The sequence below is a fragment of the Anguilla anguilla genome, chromosome 12 (genome assembly GCF_013347855.1).
Source record: "Anguilla anguilla isolate fAngAng1 chromosome 12, fAngAng1.pri, whole genome shotgun sequence".
In the NCBI taxonomy this organism is placed as follows: domain Eukaryota; kingdom Metazoa; phylum Chordata; class Actinopteri; order Anguilliformes; family Anguillidae; genus Anguilla; species Anguilla anguilla.
The window spans coordinates 11,201,192-11,228,290 of record NC_049212.1 but is presented as its reverse complement, the minus strand read 5'-3'; the positions used below and the strand labels follow the sequence as shown (position 1 = coordinate 11,228,290).

Sequence of the window (27,099 nt, the reverse complement as noted above, 5' to 3'; positions counted from 1 at the left end):
TAAGATCACAAATATGTGATTAGAAATTTCTTAGCCGAACACTAATTTTCCCAGAAGCCCCTGTCGGTTATATCTGCCGGATACACCGGTTGTTGTAGGCTCGTGCTGGGAGTGAAATATATATTTTCCGGCGTACTGACATTGAAACATCATGGTGAGATTCAGGCATATGCTAGTAGCGAATGAATATACACCTGTGAGATGGAAAACGTGAAAATGGATGCTTCCTGAAGGCTTTGAAATTAAAAACCGAAGACACAACTGTTGTCTGAAGTCATGATTGAAGGATGGTCATTGCGACGAGAGTCAGCGTGCTTGCAGCGCCCGCTACCTATGGGATACCCTGCAACGTGCTATGACATCCAGCCAGGAGCATACCGATGCTGCCGGGCTTTTGTAAGGGTTTAAAACCCTCGTAGATTTCAATTTGGCAATATAGCAAATAGGCGTACGCATTAGACAATAATCCAGTGTGACACATGGTCACCCCCTTTTACTTTGCATCAGCAAAGTTGTATTCGTCAAATACCAGCCAGCTAGTTTAGTTGGGTGCACTACGCAAACTGTCGGGCAAGATTACCAAGGTATTGCTATCCAGACACGGCGAGGTAGCTAGAAGCGTGATGTTAAGTTTGAATAGTGGTTATCTTTGAAAGTACAGATGTGAGCCTATACCATGTGGCTACTTGGATGCACTCAACCATTCTACTGATAAAATTCCATTTGCTTTATTCACATTTAGCCTGCAAAGGATGACAAGAAAAAGAAGGATTCAGGAAAGTCCAAAAAGGACAAGGACCCAGTAAACAAGTCTGGGGGGAAAGCCAAGAAGAAGGTAAGATTCCGATTTGTGAGCTGTCACATAATCATTTTGTGATGTGGGATTAGAACAAATTTGATTTTTTTGAATGGAATGTGAGTCAGTTCTGATGATTGACCGTTTATGTCTTCTGGTGCATTTTGCCCTTGAGTAGAAGTGGTCAAAGGGGAAGGTGAGGGACAAGCTCAACAACCTGGTGCTCTTCGACAAGGCCACCTATGAAAAGCTGTACAAGGAGGTACCCAACTACAAACTCATTACGCCAGCTGTAGTGTCTGAGAGGCTGAAGATCCGAGGCTCGCTGGCCAGAGCTGCTCTCCAGGAACTGCTCAGTAAAGGTAACGTGACATTACAGAAATTAAGTTGTGGTTACCTGGGTTTAGGGATTCTCCGAACGGTAGTGGTTCTCAGCAATGTATAGTCTGTAATGTCAGCTTATAGTTGGCTCAGTAATTAGCAGACCCGGGTCAAATATGTATTTGTTTTGGATTCAAATACTTTTCTGTGCTCTGTTGATCTTGCCTGGTGAAATTGAGCCTGCCAATATGAGCAGAAAGTGGGGTTGTGCTAACGTTGGATGTTGCTTGGAGGCTTAAAACCTCAACCCCAGCAGAGAAGTTATGGTTGAAGTACTGGTATTCATATTGTAATGAATGTAAGTGTACACTAAATCAGAAGCCATGGATGAGTAAGTTTTGAAATGTACATGAGCGGTCCTTTTTCTCCCAAAGGCATGATCAAGTTGGTGTCCAAACACAGAGCGCAGGTGATCTACACACGAAACACCAAGGGCACAGATGAAGCTGGAGTCGAGAAGGAAGCATAGACTGGTGAGTTACCCGCAATGCCTCTGTGGTGAAGCCCCACTCCAAGTGACGTTGCAGTGCATAGACTCCAGTGGTGTTGTTATTCCATGCTAACTCCAGGGTTCACTGTCAGAGTTGTACCTGAAAGGGAAACAACTAAACACTTTTGTTTGCTTTTCATGTGCTGCATTAAATGGTTACCCCCATTGCACTTAATCCAGAAACTTCCATATGAAGTGGTGGATGAGATTCAATGGATGTGGAAGTTCACTTTTATATTCAGTCTGTAGTAGTGATGATTATGATGAGGCTGAGTTTTGTGAATCCCATTATAGGGAGAGTTATGATATTTTAGCAGTGTCCTTATTTGAAACACACTGTATTGCAGTCACTGGCACAGGGTAACTGCAGCCATTGTGGAGTTTAAAAAACTTATAGCAATTAAGCGATTGATAGTAATGGCTAAAGCATTGTTACCACATGTTTATGTGCTTACATTGTATTGCTTTGGTTTTTTCTCCAGGTTACGTTGTTCTCGTTCTACTGAAGATCAGCGGGGAGTCTGACATGTAAAGAAAATTTAAATAAAAAACACTGGAAAAATAAAAATAAAAAACCTTGGCTATGCAATATTGTTGCTCTTATTATGATCTTTCATGCTGCTTTTGGAAGTCTTTCCTAGCCAGATGTTTTCTTATTTTTAGTTCATTTCTTATTGTTTAGCTGTGGCTAGTTAGGTTGGGAAATGAATGTAGTTTGCAGTTCTGCAAGTTTATGGTTTTAAAGAGATTGCCAATGGGGTCAGAGGAGCCAGGCAAGGCAGTGCATGGATAATCACTGAGCACACAGTGGGCCCACTGCAGTTTTGCCTGAATACGCACAGGACATGGCAGACCACCATGTTTGCATCCTCCTACCAAATTTTGTAGCAGTGATGAAAATGATGGCAACACTGGAAAAGCATATTTAGTTTCTGTTTTCATAAATATGTGGATGTTGTTAGAGCCATTTAAATTGTAAGAGTTTAAATTTAAAATCGGTGTGTTGATTCAGATTTTTATGCTGCCCCTTGAAACAAGTGATGTGAGTAGAAGAATTTCCCTTCTAGAAATGTGCACGTTTGAGATGCAAGCCCGGTGTCTGTGAGCCGATATGAAATTCCCCAGGGAGGACAACCTACTCCCTGAATCTACTCGCACCTCGTTTGACATGCTATGTTCAATTAGTATCAACTTCGGGACGTCCAGTGAAATTCAGCAGACCTCGACTAATGCTGTCGCACGTTGTTTGTTTAGCTGTGCCTGCTGATTGCTATTAAGATCTTTGTGATGCTCCTTGACCTGGTTTTGCATGAGTGCATCCAAATAAAAAAGTTGAATTCAAAGTTTTTATTTGAAGTACTTTCCTTTCTGAATACGCAACTTTGAGAATGGTGATGCGAGAGATGAACCGAAAAACAAGTGAATAAGCTTCATTGTGGGGAGACTGACTATGTCAACCAACCTTGGGGATACACATCCTTTAAAAAGATGTACAAAATGAACAGTCACACTGGCGGCATGGGGGCGCAGTGGTTAGCACTGCTGTTTCGCAAGAAGGAGGTTCTGGGCAGGCCAGATCCTCTGTGCGTGGGGTTTGCATGTTTCTCCTGTGCTCACCTGGGTTTCCTCCAGGTACTCCGGTTTCCTCCCACACCGAAAGACATGTATGTCGTGTAAGGTATACTCCAGCCGTTGCCCTTGACCAAGGAACCAGTCTCAGAACTGGAGTTGGTCCCCCAGCAGTGGCGGACTCAGGCTGTTTGAAGGGCAGGGGCGAAAAAATGAAAAGGGCACCTACTGCACGACATGGGGCCCCACCAGCACGCAAATTTGGCGGCACCCCTAGACTGTCGTCACGGCACCCACTTTGGGAAAGCCTGCCCTAGAGGGCATGTTGTAGGGGAGACTGTAGGGCACTGCATCTCATTTTCTTCAGAGATTTTTTTCTCTCTATTGCAAGGGCACTTCATCATGTTTTCTCACTTGGAAAGGCATTTGAGAGGGCACTTCATGAGTTTTTTTTCACCAGAAAGGCACCTGTAGGGAACCTGCCCACTGGAGGGGCATCCATTAGGAAACTTCCCCACATTCTCACACATGTAGGGACACCCTTTACAGCACTGCATCACATTTAATCCACTGGAGGGGCACTTCTCCATTAGAGAAGCACCTAATTGGGCACTTCATGTTTTATCACCTGTAGGAGTACCCTATACAGCACTGCATCCCATTTTCTCTACTGGAAAGGGCACTCTATGGGACACTGTCATGTAGGGGCGGCATAGAGGACACTTCATAACGGCACCCTTTTCCATTGGAAGGGCACCCATAGGGAACGTCAAGTTTAGACCATTGTAAGGGCACTGCATCACGTTTTCTTCACTAGAAGGGCACTCATTAAGACACGTTATCGAATTTTCTTGCTCGAGAGGGCACATCATAATTTATTGCATGAAGGGGCACCCTAGAGGGCACTCAATCATTTTTTCCCCATGTGAAGGGCAGCCAATAGGGCATTTCCTCTGGTTTTTTGCCACTCTAGAGGGCACTTTAGCGATGTTTTTTCAACCATGAGGGCACCAGGGGGGGCGGTCACCAGCGTCCCCCAGGCACTGTGCTGGCTGCCCAATAAGTAACAAGGATGGGTCAAATGCAGTGGACAATTACCCTACGGGGTCAATGTAGACTATGCCTCTGTAATTAACTGCAATCAGCCATGAAGAATCATTTTCTTAATTTTAAGTAATTAATTTTCATTTTAATTATGCATATTTGATAACAGCACATGCTATTTATTTATGTACTTACTTAGTTTTATTTAGGCAAATTCATAAAACCCAACTGGATGGCTTCCGGCCGGGCATCCTGAGTCTGAAGTGGTCCAATGAGGCTGCGCTTGATGGGCTCGCACTTTGCTGAAATTCGTGGAAGTATCCCGGTAAATTCTCAAGAGCAACATGAATGGCCAGGTAAAATGACAAATCTTGAGAAGGGAAGTCAATCCAGTTGACATTATTTAAAAGCTTAGTTCAATAATTTTCCGTTGGTTTAGGAATGTTAATTAATTTCAGGCGCGCGCTGTTCTTACTTGAGGCATGCCCTTTTCTTGTCTGCATAAGACTATTTGAACTTGCGTCTTTATATAATCTTATTGATTATTTATTCAGCAATGTTGTGTGAGCATATAATAGTAAAAAACTGAACTATTACGAAATTAAGTGTTGCTTTCCCTTTGGCGAACAAAATCCAGTTTTCACTTGGTAGAAATAGTAGCGTAAAAAATGTAGGCTAAGTATAGTTTCGTGTGATACGACTCACCAATAAAATGTACTAACATTCCATCGATTTACGCATATTCCTGTGTGCCGTTGTTCAGCTGATCTGGATGAAAGCATTCACTGTGTAATTTTAATGTGGATGCATTGTCTAACCAAGCGCTTGTACCAGCCTTCCCTTCGATCTTTACAGTTGGACTCCTGCTGTCAGTTTGGATAGTCTCTGACGTTCACAACAAAATACTGCGCTATTCAGGAACTGGTGCTTTTCAGGTTGGAAGTTTTAATCGGTGTGCAATGAGGTGGGCCCTGTCTGTACTGCCGCCTACTTGCTGATTCGGAAAGACATTACAATTGCCTGAGATGTGACGAGTCCTGAAATCAGTCATCCACTTAAGAATTTCAGTCAGGGTTTCCGCGTTTTCAGTGCACGAACCACCGCGCGCGCAAAGCATAGGTAGAGAGTCAAATATATTCGCGTTAAAAAAACTAATATTGTGATATTTTGTCCCTAAAGTAGTTACATTAGACAATGTGATTTTTTAATTAAAAAAATGTTATTTCAGCGTGTTGCCGTTCACGTGATACTAAATAGGCCAATAATAAGTTTGCACATTAATGTTCACACAGCCTAATGAGCTTAAATAAAATTTTGTGACTGTGGCTGCGCTGAATTTAAGAAATGCAAACTCAGAAAGCCCTACATCATGCTTACTGTGGTTGTATATAAAGTACATGTCATACATGTCCCAAAGGTCAATTAGGCAGTCTGTTATGCATCATATAGCCTATCACCCGTGCACCTGAGTTATTGCCTGTTTTACCCATCTTAAAATCTGTAGGGGAGAGACGGTATGAATATCAGTTTTTTTGGATTTTGCTCATTTACACAGAAAATATATTGCCTAGGATTATGAAATTTTACTTCAAACAGCTTTGACATGTGAGTAGTCATTACCCCTTCCAGTTACTCTCCAGTTACAATCGAGTTGGATATAACTTAAACCAGAGCACAATGCAGTCCGATGTCATATTCATACGACCTAGTAAGTACAATTGTAACAGAGGGATGGAATAATTGTAACAATAAATAAAAACACCCTACAATGCATATGGAGGCTTTTTATGCACATACTAATGTTAATCAAGGAAACCCATTTCAAATGGTAATGTGACACCAGCCACACCCTCAGATTATGAAGCATAGGGCTTCATGAGAAAAGTCTGTGCACACATTGATGCACAAGCAGCTTCATACCTTACCGTGAAGCGAGTTGTGCCCATCTCCAAATAGATGAGAAAAGCTACTTTTACAAAGCCTACCATACAGACCAATCTTGGTATGCTTATTTTAAATGCCTGTGACCAGGTGGATGTTTCTTTTCCATGAATCACCTGGAGCAACCAGACACTTATGCTATATTAACGCAGCAAGCAAATTAGCTGAACACATTTAACATTAAACACCGGACTAACTTAGAGTCAAGCACGTTGATGAGTACAATTAATTTCTTTAACAAATATTCAACACAATTTAAAATGCCTAAGGTCTCCCCAAAAGGACACTACATGGAGAATGGTTTTCAACACCATCTAATGTCTCTAATCTATAAATCTAAAGCCCTCTCCATGACCTCCTTGGTACCAGCCCTGTTGTTGTCTCTTTAGATGACATTCTGTAAACATATAATAGCAAAAAAGTGTGTTGTTTGTAATATAAACTCAGAGGCGGCATAATTGTAACAACTGTTGCATTTATACACATGAGGACATCATGTTTTTGTTGGTCATCTAGCAAACAATTCCTACTAAAACCATACTAACTTTTCAAGGACAGATGACTGTTTAAAATGATGACTGATAATGCCTAATATCCGAAAATTACTTTATGATGCGTTACATTTATACTGACTCTACCCTACACGTGAAATTGTAATCTTTTAACACTTACTGGCCAGACATTGGGGTGGTAATGTATGGCCAATAAGTGTTATAGCTCCTGTACCTTTAAGGCAGAGGGGCTTAATGCAGGGGAGCTTGAAGTGAATATATGAGGGGAAAGCCAGAAACGAGGTATAAATAAACTCAAGAGGGTGCTTATGAAATACTTAAGTCCAAAAAGAAGAATTAAACTGGAGATATTAGTTTTGTGGCATATTATCATTCTTGTTTCTTTTCTCTTTTTTTTTTTTTTACCTCAGGAGGTGAATAGCCTACTGATTTTATTTTTTTCAGGCTTTTTTTTTTTTCAAACAAATGAATCAATAACGTTTGCTTGGTGCTCAAGTAAACATTGCATAAAGCACGCACGCACCCACCCACACACAAATCGTACACTGCAGTATTCCCGATTCTGAGAGTAAATCGGCACGTGCAGATCAATCCAGCTGCGCATAGGCTACTTGTTTGTTGACTAATTTGGTACAAGGAACTCAATGCTTTTAGTTGTATCGACTGTCTGAGCACACTCGTCTACTTGAATCCAGATGCCGCTAATGTAGGAATAAACGCCATTCAATTGGCCCCTCTCCGCTTTCTACTTCCCAACTTTGCCTCTGATACTATGGTTCCTAAAATAGACTTTAATTCCGTTATAATTTTATTGTCTGCAACTCGCTGTCTCGAAGTTGAAAAGTGAAACGTCCAATGTCGGTTCTGAAAGCTGTAACCAAAGTTTCTCAAATTAGACACGAGCTCGTGCTTCGGGGATGAGTCATTGACATGCCATCTTAGGCTGGCTGCAGAAATTAAATTCCAGACAGGGCTGCATTTTTCTTTCCACGCCGACCGCGCATGGAAAGTTTGAACAGCACAGTAGGCTAGCCTTGTCGAATATCCTCGCCGCCGTTTCAAAAAACAAAAGGAGAGAAGAAAAAGCGGATAGGTACGTACGATATGCTGGAAGAGGGAGAAAAAGGCACCTCGTGGTGATTATTTAGGGTGCTTCCCGTCTTGGATTTATGGCGTGCAGCTGTTAGTTGTCTGACAGACGTAAGGAGGTCTCGAAAACCGTCGCTGCTCAGAAGCCGAGTTTCCAGTATAGAAGCGGCGCCCTTACAGGAGACAACGGTAGGAAATGCTCCTTTGAATATTACTGATTAACCGCTTCTTTTCACTGCTACGGTCGCATAAATATAAGTTCCACAGACGACTGGCCTTGCCCTCCATATATAAAGCGGTTTCACTCAAAGGCTGGTCATTTTAATATTTATAGACGAAAGCATTATGGTGTCCCTTTCCTCCTAGAATTTTTAGGTTGATTTCCTGGATTTCAAAACAATTGAATGTGCGCATAATGTATTAGTTTTAAGTTGAATTAGGTTTCCACTTGCTGTCCATTATTTGTTTTTTCTACTTGAAATTATTTTCTGTGTTGGCTAAAGTTTGGCCACTGGCTATTTAGAATTCCGCTGTAGGTCACATAACGTTTCAGTCAGGTAGGCCTACTTCGGCAACTGCTCTGTCCGAGTTGGTTTTATTTATTTATTTATTTATTTATTTATTTATTTATTTATTTATTTATTTATGCAGTTGCTCGGCGCCTTGAGGTGCAGTTTAAATGGAGTGTAGAATATCAAGAAATATTTTTAGAAGTGAATACATGACAGAGTGCATATTTAAAGAACAGGGGCTGGGTCGCTGAGTAAAACTTTCCTCAAATTGTAAGGGCTGGTTCGCAATCTGTTTCTTCCCAACATATTTCCACAGAGTATTTTAACAAATAAAAAATGCCTCCCTAATAACCGAACAGCCTCCAGCTATAAATAGATTTTAAAAAGCAACCTTTGCCTTAGTAGATCTATTTGCTTTGGAGAATGTAGAACTGACGTGAAATGGAGGCCTGGAATCTCAATTTAAGTCAGAACCATGGTGGTCTGAAAACAAGAGTGGGAGCGGAGCCCTTTTTGTTATCAGTTTCTGGCGCAAAACGGTATCTGTGGCTTAAGGATGATGACGGCTAGTTGGGAGATAAGAAAGACGTTGAAACGACACAGAGGGAATTCAATCCCTCTCGCGTAGTGCTGGAAAGGGAAGGAAGACGTGTTGTGGTAACGGAGTTATAAAGCCCGGAAAGGGCAGTGCAACGTTTAAAAGACCCTTCATTGCAGTTGACTCATATAAATAACCATAAGGCCAAATTAGGACGAAGGCATGTTTTATGTGCTGGTCGATTTAACAGTGCTATTTACATGCACGAACTATTTTTGTTTGTTGTATTGTTATTGCTGCTTTTGCTGTTGTCAATGTTGTTGTTTTTGCACAATTCGATTTTGTAGCCAGTCTGTTTTTCTTGGTTGCTATCGTCGTCTCCATGCTGTTTGCGGCCATGACAAACTGTGGACTTTAAAAACTTCAGACCCAAGCTGCCCCTGCTCTGTCGCAGGGCCTGTGACACAGTCCCTACGTTACCCCCAAAACTTCTAACCTGTCAAAAAGAAAGAGAATGCATTTCCGCAAAATTCTACATGCAGTATTCAGTTGTTCTTGCTCGTTTTTATCAGTTTATTTATGCCCTGATGGACTCTTCCTGATTTAATTAAGTACAGATCCATTACTCAGACCTAAATTTCAATTGCTTTTACATCTCACTAATATGAAACCCATACACTATCAATTGACAGCTAGGTGGTTTCGCCTCAGTCAACCAGTCGAGCTTCCCTGAGGTACATGCAGGTTTGTTGTCATTGGTGTCCCTCTCAATTAAGCCAATTAAAATAATATCAGCACTGTTCAGGTGTAACCTTTTGATGTGATCGGCAAGTAATGTTATTTGTTATTATTATTATTATTATTATTATTGCTGTTGTTGTTGCTGCTGTAACTGCTTTCCCCTGAATATAGCGCATGAGGAACTCCTGGGATGCAATCACTATGGAAACTGTCCGGTAGGGACTCAACAAGGCAGTCCTTGTCGCTTTACTACTGGGGGGAAAAAAATTGGAATTAGCTTTTTACGCGACATTATACTGTGTTGTTGTGAAATAAGGGCTATCTATCATGTGTGAATTCCGGGGATTGCGTGACAGTAGCCTACCATGGAGAGATGGGTCCTGCAGATGAGCGATACTCTTTATCCATTATGCCAGCGTGTTTGTTTCTTACCGACGGTCCACCGTCAGTGTCCCGCAGAAAAAGGTTCCCATCCCCTCTTAAAACTCGCCATTTACCATTCCTACCCGAAACACACATTTTGCTGCCGAATACCGCCAAATGAAAAACAGACGTTCTTATACAGAAATAATAAAACGCGGTATTAAAAATAGTTTCCATCCGGCAAAAAGCCCAGAGTGAACATCACAGGGTCAAAATGTGTTTTTCCTTTTAAAAATTTTTTTTTAAAAAATGTTATAATGCTTGCTATGCACGTTTTGTACTAAACTTGCTTTCCCTTTTTAGCACATGTGCTTATATCTTTGAAGGACTCTTGACATTGGAGCTTCTTCAATAAGCGAGTTCTAAAGCAATCAGTCTGGGATATAATGGATGTTTCATTGCTAAAAGCCGGCTTAAATTGATAGGTAAGAAGAGAACTGTGTTGATCGTAATTGGTATTTGTCGTGCTTGTGGAATATGAATGGGTAAACCGGGTGTAATTCTGTACCACACTGATTGGTGGGGGTTGGGGGGTGGGGGGGTGGGTGAAGGGTATTTGGGGTCCCTTGCCTTGAAGGAATAAACATTATACCTTTCATAGATAAGATCTCCTATTTGATACAGTGAGTAGCCCAGAAGCTACCACCAGCGTGCTCATGAATTGCTGCAGCAACAGAAAATATAACAAAAATATAGAATAGTAATGCAATTGGTCAACAGCCACCTTCTTGCCATCTTAAATAAACTTAATTTATTTAAACGTGTGTATGTATTGCTTAGCTACTCTTAAACCTTTGAGCTATTTCAGAACTGGCTAACTTGAGAGATTTTGCATGTTCTGTTAACTCACCATGTGGCTGGCCGGGGCACATCTGTTTTTCCATGCTTTTATACCATCCAGACTGGCCATCACATTTCAGAAAATATCGATGCGAGAAGGGAAGGGCCATAGGGCCAGGGAAGAGCAGTAAATCTAAAATAGCCTAGATAGAACTTTTGAGTTGTAAGCATTTGTTGACCTCGATACCCATTTAGTTTGGTCCTGTAACCCGTAACTAAGGGGGATGGGCAGCTGTTTTGGCCAGAAATCTTATATTTTGCATAGAGATTAGAGAAGATTTAGCAGTTTGGGATTTAGTTATTACTGACTACAGACTTTACTGATTTTGCGATGAAGGTAATAGGCCTAGGCCTATGAAATCTACCATGGAAAGAAGCTGTATATGGCTGCATGACTTTGGTTATAAATATGAAAATTTAGCCAGTTTGTCAAAGTTACTAACAGAAAAAAGTGTATGCTGTTTCACTCTAAATGAAGGGTATTTGCCAATGCATGGAATGCTGTAAACAAGAAGCTGCTCTGTGCTGTAGGCACAGTAAACATGAAGCTGAACTGTGCTGTAGGCACAATAAACATGAAGCTGCTCTGTGCTGTAGACACAGTAAACATGAAGCTGAACTGTGCTGTAGGCACAATAAACATGAAGCTGAACTGTGCTGTAGGCACAATAAACATGAAGCTGAACTGTGCTGTAGGCACAGTAAACATGAAGCTGCACTGTGCTGTAGGCTGTATAAACATGAAGCTGCTCTGTGCTGTAGGCACAATAAACATGAAGCTGCTCTATGCTGTAGGCATATTTAGAAATAGGGTTGTGTTGTTTGTCCTTAGTGGTGTAAATATTTATGAGAATAAACTGAGTATGTGATGTGTCTACAAGTAAAATAATCCACCTGCCTGCATTGTCAGCTTCATAGCTCAGAATGTGTCCTTTAAAATTTCCTTTGAGTATACCGACCCCTGCTGGTCGAATGCTCCCAAGGGAAAACCAAACATTTTTACCCCATTGATTATGTAAGAATTTAACATGAACAAACTGAACAAGTTTCTTGGACAAAATAAAAATCAGCACTTCCTGCACAGTATAACACTACAGATTTTCTGTTTTACAAGTTACCCCCTGTCATTGAAGTAGAAAACTGAAGTCGACATTCAGCGTTTACGTTTTAAACAGCAATAACTGTTTTGTTTTGTTCACTATTTAGAGACTTTCAGGAAATATCATGGGCTTGTGCTGTGGTAAAAATAAATGTGTTACTTGTCAAGTAACACTCAAATTTAATCTGTCCAAAATCAGTAATGTGTAAAAGTTAATTGAGGAAATTTGAGAATTTTCTGTTGAAGAAGGCAGGTTATCTGACTCCAGTGTATTAAGGACTGAAATCACATCCTTATTTTCCATGTCTCCATGATGCTGAAATGGAGTTAGCACACGCCCTTCAGTGCATTTTCAGAAGATGAAAAATTGCAGTATTTCGTCTTCATTGGTACGGAGACAAAACTGTCAAAGTTAAGAATGAGGGGCTGAGAATCAGGTGAGTGTAAAGAATCTACGTTCAGAGTGAGCCTGCCTGGCACACGGAATGCACAGGCCAGGAGTCACACCCCAGCTCTAACCCTGGGTGGAGACTAGGCTGGAAGTGGAAATTGCAGCGCCCACAACATCCTCAGCTGCCAAAGCAGCTCAGTAAATTACACAAACCAACTAAACAATTAATCACACGCATCTGTTTTTTTTATAGTATAGGTTCAGGAACAAAATAGGGGGGGGGGACAGTATAACTTGGGGTGGGGGGGGGGGGGGGGTGGGGGGGTGGTTTACATGCTGCTCTGATACTCCCTGGAGCTTTTAGTTAATTTGCACACACTCATTAAGCGGACAGAATTCTGATCTCTTGCTGGGTACTGGCAGGGATCCTTGGGGATGTAAATGTCCGGTTTAATGTGCTTGTCCAAATAAATGCTAAGCTGCAGGAGGCATCAGCATAATGTGCAGACTCTTACTTCTTCTCGAGCTGAAAATGCAGCACAGGACATTTCTGCTCCAGTTTCTGGTGGCACAGTGTCATTCCGCCATTATTGCAGCCAGGCTTGACCTGTGACCACTCCATAAATGGCTGTTTTACGCCAGTAAATTTGCTCTTTCATTACATGAAGTTACCATATTTATTTGCCCCCTGAAATGTCCATGCTGTAGAACCCCCCACCACGGTTAATTCATTAATTTTTGACACCTTTACCAAACATATGCTACTACTGAAATGCAGCGGCAATTTAACATATATCATTAAAATGAAGTGTACACTAAGTAAGGTTAATTTTTATGTAACATGTACCATGTGTCATTAATACAATATGAATATCTAAAATTTGTCACTAAAATGTTTTTTTTTTTAATTGTGAAGGACTCCTGTTACTCTTTCATTACTTCAGTTTGTGAATGAGTAACAGGTGCCAAACACACACGCGTACACTCACATTATAAACAATGCATTTGTTTATTCAGAAATGTAATTGAAACTAGTCATCCATACTGTTGACTCCAGCATTGAGCATCAATCCGAAATGCACGCATTTGATTGACAGATCGGGCTGCTCGTCCGTTTCCTATGGTGCTACCGGTCTTGGCCACTGAGGGACGGCCATGAAATATTGCTGTGAAGTAACATCTGTTAACGCTGTGGGAAAAGAATATGACCCTGAAGTGAAAGGCTACTACTGAAAAACAGCCCGATGCAAGCCATGGTTGTTTAAACAACTTGACCAAGCATCTGGATGGGAGTTATTAATTCAGGCCACGCTCTCTCTGGAGAGTACCGTCATGCATCAAATTGCGTCTTCAGACAGCTCTCCAGTGGTGTAAACAATTTGCACGGAAAGTTCACCAGGCACTCTGCATGGAAATTGTGTTACTGTAGCAATTTTCTAGTGGAAAAAGTGGAAATTAATTATGGATTTATGAAATTTATCACCACAATGTGTATCAAGTCAACATTCAAAAGTCTGCAGATCTTCACATCAAAATTTGCTCACTTTAACAGAATTGTATGCAGCATTGTAATATGTTCATCACCCACTGAATATATTAACTGATGGTGTGATAAAGTGAGGCACATTATTGTTTTTACATCTGTTCTTATAGAGTACATATTACCCTACTACGGTATTTTTTCCCTCATAGAAGCTATTTTAGAGTTGAACTAACATTGAGTCTTTTCCCTGTAGCTGTGAAGAGGCTGGTCTTTTAATGAGAGGGTTGCAGGTTTACGTCCAAGGGCATAGAGTTAAAAGTAGATTAGACTGTTTCACCTGCTTTCATCTAATGTGTTCTGATTTATATTCTCGTTCACTTGCACTTCACGCTGCATGTTGATCTGCCTAATATCGACAGTTTCTTCTGAAAATACACTGCTGTATAAAATTATTTCCACCTGTTTGCAAGAAAGAAAAGGAACTCCGAAAAGGAGCGAGGAAATAAATCCTTCAGATGTTCGGTTGAAAAAATGGAATAGACCTCAAAATCAAAATGTGGTGTTCCATTTCTCCATTTGTCCATCACTTTACCGCTCAACCCCATTCGTGTTGTTACCTGTCAGTCAATTTCAAGTCGCACCGATAGATAGATCATACCTCCCCCTTCCCTGTGAAGGCCTAGCGGCAATCCACCTCTGCGATCACGGCCAAGGCCCACTAGAAATGACTGGCAAGCAGCAAACATTACTGCCGGATGGGCGTAGTAAATCGTTGGAAAATGGTGCAGTTGTAATTGAGGGACATTAAATCCTGCCCTGGTCCAGTGGGCATCGCAGGAACACCGCCTTTTTGAAGTAGTTTGTGTTTAAATCCTGGGGGGGGCTGGTGTCTCACGCACTTAGTGGTGGACCTAGACTCAGCCGAACTTCTTGCCCCCTTTCCCTACTGCATAGTCTTTTGCTCCAAAAACTGCTCTTCTGCGGCTTCAAAATGCTTTTTACAAGCCCGTGGAAAGTCAGTGGGTGACGTCGCAGTCACTCTGTCCATATTGTTCACAGTCTATGGTTCCATTAGTGCAGTGATCCCCCCCCACTCTTTGTAATGCAAGAGATGTTTGTCCGCACTCTCCCAAACTGAACTGGAACAAGCCTACACAGTAAAACGTTCAGTGATAAACCAGCTCTTATACAGTACATTTTACACTAGTAGAGTATATGTGGTCCCTATTGGAGTCATGTAAACACTGTTAGAGTTGAATTAACACTGGAAATTTTACTGTGTACAACTTCAATTAAGCAAAAGTAAGGGGATAAAATTAAAAAATAAATGAAAACAGAATGTAGACAATGGTGTCCTAACTGTGGTTTTGAAATGTGTTTTTATATATTTGGTGATGCACCCGAATATACACCATGGCTTTTATCTGTTTCTACACAGCAAATGGTGCGGGAGCAGTACATCAGGACGACCCTGGACTCCAGTCTGCCGGACCTCAGCCCGGACATCTACACGATTGGGATCTATGGCTGGAGGAAGCGTTGCCTGTACCTCTTCGTCGTCCTCCTCGTCGTCATCCTGGTGGTGAACTTTGCCCTGACTATATGGATCTTCAGGGTCATGTGGTTCAACGCGGTGCGTATGGCATGAGATGAGGCCAGGGGTTGGGGGTTTAGGAGAATCAAGAGTGGTAAATAACACTTTTTTGTTCCCCTTAAAAAGACAAAACAGGACAGGGGTCTCTAGCTCTTATCCTGGAGGGTCGCAGGGTTGGGTGTACTTTTATATTATGCTTTTATATTCATAAAGAACCCAGATGGGGTGAGGTAACTGCATAATCAACTGCTGTCATTGATCAATTAAGCGTTGAGTAACAGCAAAAACCAGGAGTCCCTGAGGCTCCCTGAACCTGGGTTGGATTTGAACTCTGGGATTTGGACATTAAACTCAACATTAAACATAAAATGATCAAATTATCCTTTTCCAGGTTCTGGGAGGGTGTGGTCTGGATGCAGGATCTGTCACTCAACCTGTCCCTGGAGGGGCTGGTCGATACAGCTGTGCTGTATTAAGTGCAAGCCTCTTGGGGGGGGGGGGGCAGCTGTGTGCCCGATACCCACAAGCAATACACCTGTGCTGTATTAAGCGCTAACCTCTGGAGGGTTTGTGCCGTATTCCCACGCAACACTGATTCACTACTGCCTGAGGCAGGAAGCCCTGAAGGAGTGGTTACTCCATGAAAGTGGCCTCTGCAGAACTGAACTGTGCTGTCAGAAGCAATCTGAGCCCCCAGCAGCCCGTTACAGAGCCTTCCCAGGTTCCCAGGCAAAAATAACAGCAGTTTATTCGGGTTATAAATACATCAAGCTCAATTTTGCGGTTTCCAAAGTACAAAGAAGTACTAAAGCGTTCTTGGTCTTTCACCAAGAACGTTTACAAAACCTTGCTGTCTTAAATAATCAGGTCTTTTTAGATCCTCTGGCAAGACTTTAGTCAGGATTCATGCGCAAGTATTGCCAAAAAGGGAGCCGCCATCTTCACAAGTACCTAGCGTAATCCTTCAGTAAAGTTACTTCACCATTCATAGAGCTGTGTAGCTCCATGAATACAGTAGCCATGAGGGGTTCTGGGAGATGAGGAAATTCCTGAAGTCACATTCACTGAAATGATAAGAAATCTCTTTGTCCTCCTCCGTTCACATAGAATGGGATGGGCCACTTACAAGTCAATTCAGACGGGGTGAGGCTGGAGGGCGAGTCTGAATTCCTATTCCCACTGTACGCCCAGGAAATTCACTCCAGAGAGGTAAGCTAACAGGACAGCCATCCATGTTCTTACACCGCTCATTCCTGGCATGCATTGGGCTGGAGGCAGGTATACTGCCTGGACAGGTCGCCAATCCATCGCAGGGCCCACATACCACTCACTCACACACTCATACAGTACCTACGGGGCAATTTAGACTCTCCAGTTAGCCTAACCTAACCTGCATGTCTTTGGACTGTGGGAGCAAACCCAGCAGAAACCCACGCGGACACGGGGAGAACATGCGAACTCCACACAGAGAGGCTCTCGGTCGGAATTGGAAGTCAGTACCTTCTTGCTGTGAGGCAACAGCACAATTGACTGCACCACCGCACCGTGCCGCATGAGTTGGCCGACCTCCCGCCATGTGTCCTCTGCCCTGTGTTGCGTTCCGCCTCATCAGAGCTGAAAAAAGCAACGGCTGTTTATTTCACAGCGACCAGCCAAAACCATTGGTAATATGACCAATGGTTGCTTCGCTTTGTCCAATTAAGCAGCTCGTCTGGCTAAGCGTCGGTAATTATGTCAAAAAGGTGTTTCATTTCGGAGGCTGTACCTACGGGGAGCCACTCTGATAAAGGCACGTAGAAAAATCTACCACTTAAAATTCTGGGTGGGGTTCTGTAATGGCTCTCAGTGTCCCAATTGGCAAGGCCTTCTGAAAGTATCCATAGGTACAAATAGGCCTATTGACTGAAGTTTCATGACAATTAATTACTTTGATGATGGACCCCTAACTTTTGTACTTGAGGGTAGATACATAGATTTTGCCTGTGTAATGCAGATTGTCAATGTAATGCAGATTGTCTACCTAATGCTGTTTGCCTGTATAATGCAGATTGTCTACCTAATGCTGTTTGCCTGTGTAATGCAGACAGGCTTGTGACTGACACTGGGACAGGGCATTTATCTAATCGCAGTGACCATTTAAGTCATTAATGTTGAGCACTGAAATTAAGCAGGTGTTACTATTGTGACACAATATTCTCTGCTCATTTCGGAACACTGGTAAACCCAAAATGAAACCTGAGAAAAACGTAATGCTCAATACTTGGGAGTAAATGTTGTGACTCCCATGTGAAGGGCAAAGTACCATGGCCAGTAGATTGAATACCCCAGTAGGTCAGCGACCCAGAGAAGTGATTCATTCTCAGATGTTACTGTACCATGAAGCTTCAATCACTGCCCATTTATTTTATTCCACCACATTAGTTCAACTCCATCTATGTTTCTGTCAGGTGTCAAGTCCCAGGGTTTCATGTCCCATCTTAAAATCAGAAGTGGAAAACCATTTTATACATGTTATAGATGTCAGAAAGGCGTTTGTAGAACACACGGATGAAAGTGACATCATCATACTGTACGCAGCAGAAATTACAGCCGTTATCTTTTTAAACCAATTTTGTTCGGATTTTAAGGAAGGCTGTTGTCTCTATAGGACACACTGAAATTAGACCCACAGTTTTGAAGTGTGAAATTTCATAACTGTATAAATGTATTAAGAACTGTGTAATGTTTTGGACAGGACTCGTCTCTTGTCATAACCTCTCCTGAAAATGTCACTGTTGCCGCCCGCGACGAAAATGGGAACGTGACCGGAAAGCTGTTTGTGGGTAAGAAACGGTTTCTGTTGCCATCTGAGGAAAGGGTCATCGCACCATCTGCATACTGCTCTGGGGTTTAAATAGCTTGATAGGGTTAGGTTGTTTGACTTGTGACCAGTAGGTTGTTTGTTTGATTCCCAGTTAAGTGCTGCTGCTAAACCCTTTGATAAATTACTGGACCTGAAATGCTCCAGTCAGTCAGTTAACATTTGTCATTGACTCAATTAATTTAAAAGCAAAAGTAACTACTTGAATTAATTTGATTGATCAGTAAACTCAACAAATAGTCTTGTGAAGATAAATACTAGCACTTGCATTTTTATTGTCACTGGCATTTACATTGAGTCATCTTTAACCATAATGTTGGATAAATCCTGGCTGATGTCTTGCTACATAACTATATTTTATCCAAGATATGTAAATCACTTTGATTAAGGTTTTTCATTATATGCCTAATGTATGCAAATCCTTCATGATTTTATCAGGTGAGATTGCTGAAGTTAATTTAGTGTTGGTGCAGTTCCATGCAGTTGGTCGTAATATCAGGATTATTCCTACAAGTTCTGCCAGAGTAGGCCACAGCCAATCAAGAGTGTGCCCCACGTTGGGTTTCCAGAGGACTCCAACAATGTCATTTGGTAGAGAACCCCCTACAACCAGAACCAGAAACCAAACGTAATAATGCAGTAAAACCCTTCAAAGGCTCTCTGCTCTTTTCATTTCTCACTGCAGATTCCCCATTTAAACTTAATTTAACTAAATATCCTCCTTTTCATCAGCAGGATGAGAGTCGCTTTTCTCTTCCGCTGAGTCCTTGAAGCTGGTAGGGATGATTACTAGGACACCTTCAGTCTTTGCCCTGCAGGACTGAGGGGAAACTCAAGGGATAATTAGGAGAAAGGCAATTGTCAAAACCAGTATAATTGTTTCTGAAGGCTATTATACGGTAATTGTCATCATACTTCCTTGTGCCCTCATTACTGAATGAGGTTTGAAGGCTGTGAGGTAATGGCTTTGATGAAAAGGACAATAAGGATGGAAGCCCATCTCCTCAGGCTTGGTAGGCCTTGGTAGGATTAATTGAACTTGTTTTACGGTATAAGCAGGATTTGTTTGAAATGTGTTGTCTTCGGCTTGTTTCACCCTGAACAGTTGCACCATTTCCATCTCAAATACTGTTTGTCAGTCCGTTTGTCTGCTAATGAGGACAGTTTCTTTTATAGGGAAGATGAAACTTTTTCATGTTTGTTTCAGGTCCAGACCAGGTAGAGGCATTTGGGCAACACTTGAAGATAACCTCAAACACCGATGAGATGCTGTTCACTGCCAGTGAGGCTGAGGCTGTTGTTGGGGTGGACAAGCTGCGTATCACTGGTATGAGTCATATATTATTAATAATAAACAACATCTTGAATTTGTGTATACCACAGATGTCCAGCTCTGTACTCGAGCACACTGGATTTGAAATAAAACAATGGATATGAGGTTAAAGTGCAGATTATCAGATGGAATTGAGTATAGAACTCACATATTCAGTGTTTCATTTCAGATCCAATGTGGTGGAGTACAGAGCAAAAACTACTACAAAACTGTGTCACTGTCCACATACAGACTGCAATGTAGCCTATATTTTATCAAACATTGATGATGAATTTTATCAAACATTTATCCAACATTCACGAATGATTTTATCAAACATATATAAATGATTTTATCAAACTTTGATGAAAAAGGTTTGTAGAGTGCTTGTGCCAGCATTTTAAAAGCGACCTTGTGCTTTTTTTTTTTCTTTTAGCGATCTCTATTTGTCGTCAGTTGTCCCCTGACGTTCTCTTAGCTTTTCTTTGCTTTGTGGGGCTGTTTTTAATTGAGTCGGAGTGACCATGCGTGACCCGGTTTGTGTGCTAATGCACTCGCCATCCCCACATGCTGTCAGATCTCATCAGCTGTGGAGAGTGTCTGCTGACAGATTCATTACTTCTGTGCAGCGCAGGGGACACCCCTGACCCAGGAAGAGTTTTGGGGCTTCAGCAGGGGTTAAAGGTCACTGTATATTAACTGGACAATCCAACAAAATAACCTTGAGCTGAAGTTGAGCAGAAGTTTTTTTTTTTCTTTTCAAACCAAAACACATCTGAATAAATGAAAAATATTGCAACCATCTTTAACCCATTCATGTTTTATTTCAAATCAGAATGTCAAACTGTAAATAACTAATGATCCAATCTGTTCCTATATTAACCGAAATCTACAGATATTTTTATTTCATTGTCACCAGGGATAATGGTTTGCCTGAAAAACCATCAACTTCAGTTTTAATATTAGGGTGGGGTTAAAATGTATCGTACATTTCAACCCTTCACTTATAATTTCCAATATTTTAGTTGTTTCTAGCTGTATTTATTCAGAACAAGAGTATGTTCATTCAAATAATTCATTTATTATTATTATTATTATTATTATTATTATTATTATTATTAGGGAGTCAGAGGGCAAAGGATAAATTCAAATAAAGTACAGTTGACACATAATCAGCTGACAGGTTTCCAAGGAGACAAGCAGGAGCCAGGCCATGGCACAGAGCCAAGCACAGAGTCATCCACTACAGAAAGACGAGCCGCTGCCAGGACACAGAGGTCACGGTGGGAGAACAAGGCTTAGTGAGCCCTGGTCTGGGAGAGTGAGGTTTTAAAAATCCCATACTGAGGGCACCTATCTATCAATCACCTGACCTCAGGGCCGCAGATGGGGGTGGTGGGGGGGGGGGGGGGCAACTGGGGCATTTTGTCCTGGGCCCAGGATATGGGGCGTAGCTATTTTTAATTTGTTACAATGAGTCACTGACGAACACACAGCATCTCCGGGGTTAGGAACACTTATTCTTCCACCACCATCTCCAATTTTATTTTTTTATTAAATTGATTTGTTATTGCTTTGTACTATCTTTACACAGTCTCATTCAGCTGAATTTGTTCTCCACCGCAGGACCAGAAGGCGCCCTGTTTGAACACTCCGTGGAGACGCCCCTGGTCAGAACAGACCCTCTCAAAGACATTCTGTAAGCACTGTGACATCAGGAGCAATGACAGCTGTGTGCAGGGGAAGACAGGGAGAACAGTTAGCACCTGTGAACAGTGGAATCGTCATAATTTTGACCCAAATCACTCTCTGTTCACATCCCTAAAAAACTGAGCAGTTGTGGGTATGTAGGATGATGGCTGATGAGCCAAAAGTGAACACTGGCTCACACACAAGGAAACTGCCATGACATCACACCCATTTCTCAGTATAGCCCCCGAGGATTGCAAACGCTCATTTCCTGGAAATATAAGTTGTTCAGGTTACGATTTAGATTCTATGTTCTGGGTTCTATTATATTTGGCGAACATATCCTTCCAATAGTTGTTCTGTTTAGTTGGCAGACATGCCATGATAAGGGTTTATTAGCCTGAAACTGACTGCCACTGGCTTTGTGAATACGATTCCTGTCCTGACTGGATCCCGCCCCCCCTATTAGGCTGGAGTCGCCCACCCGGTTCCTGAGTATGGACGCACCCAAGGGGGTCCACATCAAAGCTGTGGCGGGACACATCGAAGTCGCCTCAAACGAGAACATTCTGCTGCACGCCATGGACAAAATGGTGGGTACTCATGTGTCCTCGTAGACAAGTTACATTTATGACCTACATTAACAAATGCACGTTGAGATTACTGGTAGCAACTCGAACCTGTGAGCTGCTAGGGCATTTAATCAAAGTTTCCTAAAGCCTAAAACTTGTTTCCTTTGATAGTTTTCTTCTTTTCAATGAATACTGTCAAAAGCAATACTCGGAAGCATTCTGTACTTCTGAGCATTCCATTGGCCAGCTGATATGTGCTGATATACACCCAGCTCTTCTGTTTAACGAACGTCTGTGGTCATTGGGAGTCTCAAATAGCGTCATTCTAAACCAGGGCTGCCCAGCCCTGTTTATCGACAACTCTAGCCAGGAGTCAGGCAGTTACAGCTCTCTAAACCACAACCCTGTAGACCTAGGGTGTGGTTCATTTGGGTCAATAGGATGATTAGACAGATATTTGCTTCAGCAATCAGGTGCACCCACTCCTTCACTCTTACACATCAGCCAGTGCATTCGTTGTTGTAGCCAGTCCTGGTCCTAAACTTTCAGATTATAATACTTAGAAACACATGGCAGCATGTGTGTGAGTGTGTGTTTGTGTGCGTACATGCATGTGTTTGTGTGTGTGAGTGTGTGCGCGCGTGCGTTTGTGTGTGTGTGCGCGTGCGTGTGTGTGCGTGCGTGCCCATGTGTGTGTGAGTGTGTGTGTGTGCCTGCATTTGTGTGTGTGTGTTCACACACATGTATATTTTAATGACCAAACTGACTCCCCCACCCCGTTCCCACGCAGCTGCTCCTGGATGCTGAGACGGTGCGGCTGCCGAAGCTGCCCCAGGGGGTGGCAGGCGTGGCCGGAGGGAACACCCAGGAGCTCTACGAGGTCTGCGTGTGCCCCACCGGAAAGCTGTACATATCCAGGGCCAGCATGACGTCTACTTGTGACAGGAAACAATTATGCTAGAGGGCAGCACCGCCCCCCACCCGCGCCCCACCGACCCTGGCCTGGCCGCGCCCTCTCTGGAGACATCCCACTTTGAGGAGACTCTTTAACACCTCTGTTTCTGTGAATCGTGCTCCGTTAGGTGATAGATGTAGCTTTTAGACCTCAAACTTCAGACACAGATAGAACTTTAAATCCTGCCCAAAAAAAACATTCATTGTTTTAAACCATTTTTTAGGGAAAAATAACAATTTTTAGTCACCATTGACAGAATTTGTCAGAAACAGAGGGACTGAGTTGCAAGCTTAGTCTTGCCTTAATATGGTTGCCGTAGTAACATAACATTTGCCCGGATGGGGGTGTGGCCTCGGCCCAGATCGTGTGTTGCGTTCACACACCATTTAACTGTCGGAAAGAAGATATTTTATACCACTCTGTACATGGATCTGCCCTGCAGTGACAGGCTGGCAGTAGATACATATGTAAACATTTGCAGTGACCTTTTCTAAAACATTTTCATTTGATAGTTTTTTCTGAATGAGGGCTGGGTAATTTGGAGCTGGCAACAGCTCACATTCTATGCAATATGTTGTTTTTTGTGGTGCAATAATGCTGAGGGTGTATTCGAATTCAGTACTCATACAGGTTATTGTGGATGCACATTGATACGTATATGCACAATAAAAGCACAATTCATAATAGTTTTTACCTTCAGACAGAATAAAAAAACAGAGGTTCTTGTACAAGAATGGGCTGGTGGCATTTGTTCTACTGGATGACAGAATTTTCACACAAAATATATGCTGCATAGTGGACTCAATGCGTATTTGAAATATAACTCCGTAGATACGTCAATAACATGAGGAAAGCAGTCTTGCAGATCCCTGAGGCTTTTCAAATAAATATGTCTATTGCCAGTTGAAAGAGGAATTTGGACAAAAAATGGAGTAAATCTGTCATGGTCAAAGTAGTTCAAATGCATATTTGACCCAGTTCAGCTACTTAGTGCCATAACATAATGCCACAATATTGTATCATTCAGAAACTTTTCAGCATTTAACAGCATGACTGAACTTCCTTTAAGACTTGACCAAGGTTTTACCTTCAGCTTTTGGAAGGTGTTGCAGATTTGATTTCGTTATTGAACATAAGATTAAAAACGTGCCTGCATACAAACAACAAGCAAGCCACAGGTCATATGCTGGTCATATGCTCTTCAAAAAATATGTTTCTAAGGAGATGGTGTGTTTCAGTGATCATTTGTGAGCTGGAACAAGGGCCTAAAGATTTTTAGACTGCTAATTATCTTTGTTTTTTGTTGGTAATTTCACTCAGTAACCTGCCAATTTAAGTATGGATCACCCATCTGCAAGCCATTACTTTTTTCCTTGTTTGAATCTGTAGAGTCATCTTGGTGTACTCCCCATTAAAATGTTTAACATCAAGTATAAAATACTTAATATAAAGGGGAGAAATCAATTTTGTCCATTTTTAATATACGCAGAGATGCTATGCTAAGACCTTCACATTAGGAGCAGCTGTTTTAAATGAATCCATCGCTAAAGGCTGATCACAGGTATAAGCTTAAAAAATAAAGGAAGTTGGTCCTCTGCACCGAGGAAGGTTCGACAGGAGCCGAGGAACCAACACATAGGTATTCCATATTAGTGAGTGTGGACCTTTCATTATATTTAGATTAATCAAATTTATGCACTGAACTAATAACTTTCTTTGTGGGAGGTTTTTTTACAATTAATTTTTCAAGCTTGCCGATATTAATGGAATTAATTCCATTTCTTGTTGGTGAAGTGGAAGTGTGTACTTTTTTTTCTGAAAAGAAAGCAGCCTAAAATGTTCCACTAAAAATGTTTCTGAAAATTCAGAAAATTAATTTAGTGGCTCGCTGTTGTACTGTTATGGTTATGCTGCATGGCGTGTAACATAACCTTTCATTTAAAATTTTAATCGCAGAGAGTTTTAAATAACCTTCAATATTTGATTTCTACTGCCCTCTAGTGGGCTCTGTCAGAACCGCGAAAGAAAATGATCGCACAGCGGGGGGCCTCATTTACGGCATACGGCATTTTGTTCTGTGATATTTTATTTAGAAACAGTGAAACTCTAAATCTATTATTTTCAGGTGACATTGGTTACCTGTTAGAATATACTCTTAAGAAAATAAAAAACTGAAAATACACTTTTTGCAAAAACAGCAATTGACCCCCGAGTTCTGGAAGTCCCAAGTTTACACAGATGAAAGAATTTGCTGTACAACAGGCCTTTAACTGAACCATTAAAGTACCTGTCACATAAGACCCTTAAGACTCATTGGTCAGGCTATGAAGCTAAAGGAAGTGTGTGAAAATTAAGACATAAATGCATTATTGATAAGGTAAATCTCAAAACAAAAACAAAATCTCAGAATTGGCCAAAAAGCGTGTCAGTGGTGCAGCTATGATGTGGGAAAAGGCTTTTGTGGTCAGATGAGGCCAAGACAGTGTGGGGATTCTCTTCATCAGCATGTTTCTTACCCGCATTTGCATTTTCGTTCTGTCGCTTTCATCTCACACAATACATCAGTTAAGTTATTAATATGGGGGTTAGTAGTAACTTATGACTATATTCTATTTCTAGCGGTTCACAATGAACACAAATTTCAACTTATTACCACTCATTACCATTAGTACCATTTTTCCTTTTTTGAACTTAGCCCTAGTTATCTACATTTCGCTGTCACCCAAACCACTGAACATTCACATTTTACAGGGTCCACCTAGCACAAATTAAGTTCTTAAAATATCACAGCTGAGAGATTGGGAAATCCTTTGCTGCCCACTCAGAGTACAAAGGCTCAATGCTGTTCTTAGGGAATTACAAATCTACGCATGCCTGCAGTGTGTTTTAACTCTTGGCAACTCACTCTAAGCCAGCTGTTTGCAGTTGTATGCAAATAAAGACATTTTCCAAGACATTGATTTGATGTACTCCGAAATGCTTTTATAGCACACATACCCAATGCAAGAGCTTTTACCAGGGCCGTTGCTAGGATTTGAGGACATTGGGGTCTTAGCCCAGATTATTCTAGGGCGATTGGGGAAATTTTTTGAATTTCAACATGTAAATGCACCAGTCGGGTGCACTTTGACATGAACTGTCAGCATACATCAAATAAGATGTTTGTATAGAAAGTGAAAAATAATCTCTGACTAATCCAGACAAGAGCCATAAAGGGCCCCTTAAATGGCGGTACAGTATGACTATCTGCCACACGAGACCCCTTTTATCAGCAAGAAATGCCTACTATGGGACACAAAAGCCACTTATACAGCACACCAATCACCATCTGAAATTTTTTTTAGATTTTTAAAAATTCCATCATGGTGCTTTACAGCCTGATATCAAGACAAATTAAATTAGGATGTTTATCACTCACCTGCACAACCTACACACTTGTGAAAGAAAAGCCTAAATGTAATTAATTAATAACAAAAAACTGACATGTCTTGATTGTATGAGTATGCACATCCTTTGTCACAACAGCTCTTAAATTGCTCTGGTGAAACAAAGAGACTTATCTAACAGCTGGCTAACGTTAAGTTAGTTAACCTAGCAGGATCAACGTGAAACTTCGGTAAGTTAATAATATCCGTAGGCTAACCATACGTCCGTCTCTCCAGCAAGATGTCTTATTTCGGTAACGTAAAAACCCGAAGACGATGTTTTTCACCCTAAATCTTTTATCAGTTCATTATTCATGCTAACTGTCCCTTAAACTAACGTAAACGTTCGATTAGTATATGGAGAGTGTATGGACTAGTTAGCTTGCTATCTGGCTAGCTGATTTGAAACGTTATATCCGAAACAACTGGCACAATTTAACGTAACTAATGAATTTTACGCTGTTACTGCCCCGTCATGGATTGTTGACTACGAACTGATTATGGAAACGTGAATTGTATACCACAGTACCACGACTGGGCTGCCATTACTCCCCGCTCACACCAACCTGAAATAGCATGCTGCTCAGCTACTGCAGTACTTTCATTCTGAAGTAGATCTTCCCTTGGCTGAGTCTCACTCCGCTGGTTGTTCTTTTTAGCGGCTTTCTGGAAAAAAACCCACGTATATCTATATTATATTGCAAACTAAAGAAACCAAACAACTTATTTTTGAATAATATTATTAACGTTAGTGTTTAGCGAACAAGTTATTTCCATAGACTGCATGAAAATAGGTGCTTGCCTTAACACTCAGTATACAGCTATCGACGCGCGCACGCGGCA

At 41.6% G+C, this 27,099-nt stretch overlaps 2 protein-coding genes and 1 long non-coding RNA gene across 5 annotated transcripts; 2 read left to right on the top strand and 1 right to left on the bottom strand.

Annotated features, from left to right (window-relative positions):
• Positions 1-5: 5 nt before the first annotated feature.
• LOC118209241 (40S ribosomal protein S25) lies at positions 6-3,010 on the top strand. The gene is made up of 5 exons (XM_035384431.1): positions 6-154; positions 743-835; positions 975-1,158; positions 1,552-1,650; positions 2,150-3,010. The coding sequence occupies exons 1-4, from the start codon at positions 152-154 to the stop codon at positions 1,644-1,646; spliced, it is 375 nt and encodes a 124-aa protein (XP_035240322.1). The 5' UTR covers positions 6-151; the 3' UTR covers positions 1,647-1,650; positions 2,150-3,010.
• Positions 3,011-7,306: 4,296 nt separating this feature from the next.
• On the top strand, positions 7,307-24,013 carry sgcg (sarcoglycan, gamma). Of its 2 annotated transcripts, XM_035384429.1 has the most exons (9): positions 7,307-8,011; positions 10,340-10,461; positions 15,288-15,482; positions 16,551-16,652; positions 18,178-18,265; positions 19,511-19,630; positions 21,242-21,314; positions 21,774-21,897; positions 22,667-24,013. In XM_035384429.1, the coding sequence occupies exons 3-9, from the start codon at positions 15,291-15,293 to the stop codon at positions 22,835-22,837; spliced, it is 870 nt and encodes a 289-aa protein (XP_035240320.1). In that variant the 5' UTR covers positions 7,307-8,011; positions 10,340-10,461; positions 15,288-15,290; the 3' UTR covers positions 22,838-24,013. The 2 variants fall into 2 exon arrangements, with proteins under 2 accessions (XP_035240320.1, XP_035240318.1); XM_035384427.1 differs by lacking the exon at positions 10,340-10,461 and having other exon boundaries at positions 7,308-8,011.
• Positions 13,014-27,052, bottom strand: LOC118209242. Of its 2 annotated transcripts, none has more exons than XR_004761688.1 (3): positions 26,823-27,052; positions 16,944-17,057; positions 13,014-13,555 (listed from the first exon to the last, which is right to left on the bottom strand). It is a non-coding gene; the product is annotated as an uncharacterized LOC118209242 (long non-coding RNA). The 2 variants fall into 2 exon arrangements; XR_004761689.1 differs by lacking the exon at positions 13,014-13,555 and adding an exon at positions 15,932-16,507.
• Positions 27,053-27,099: the final 47 nt, after the last annotated feature.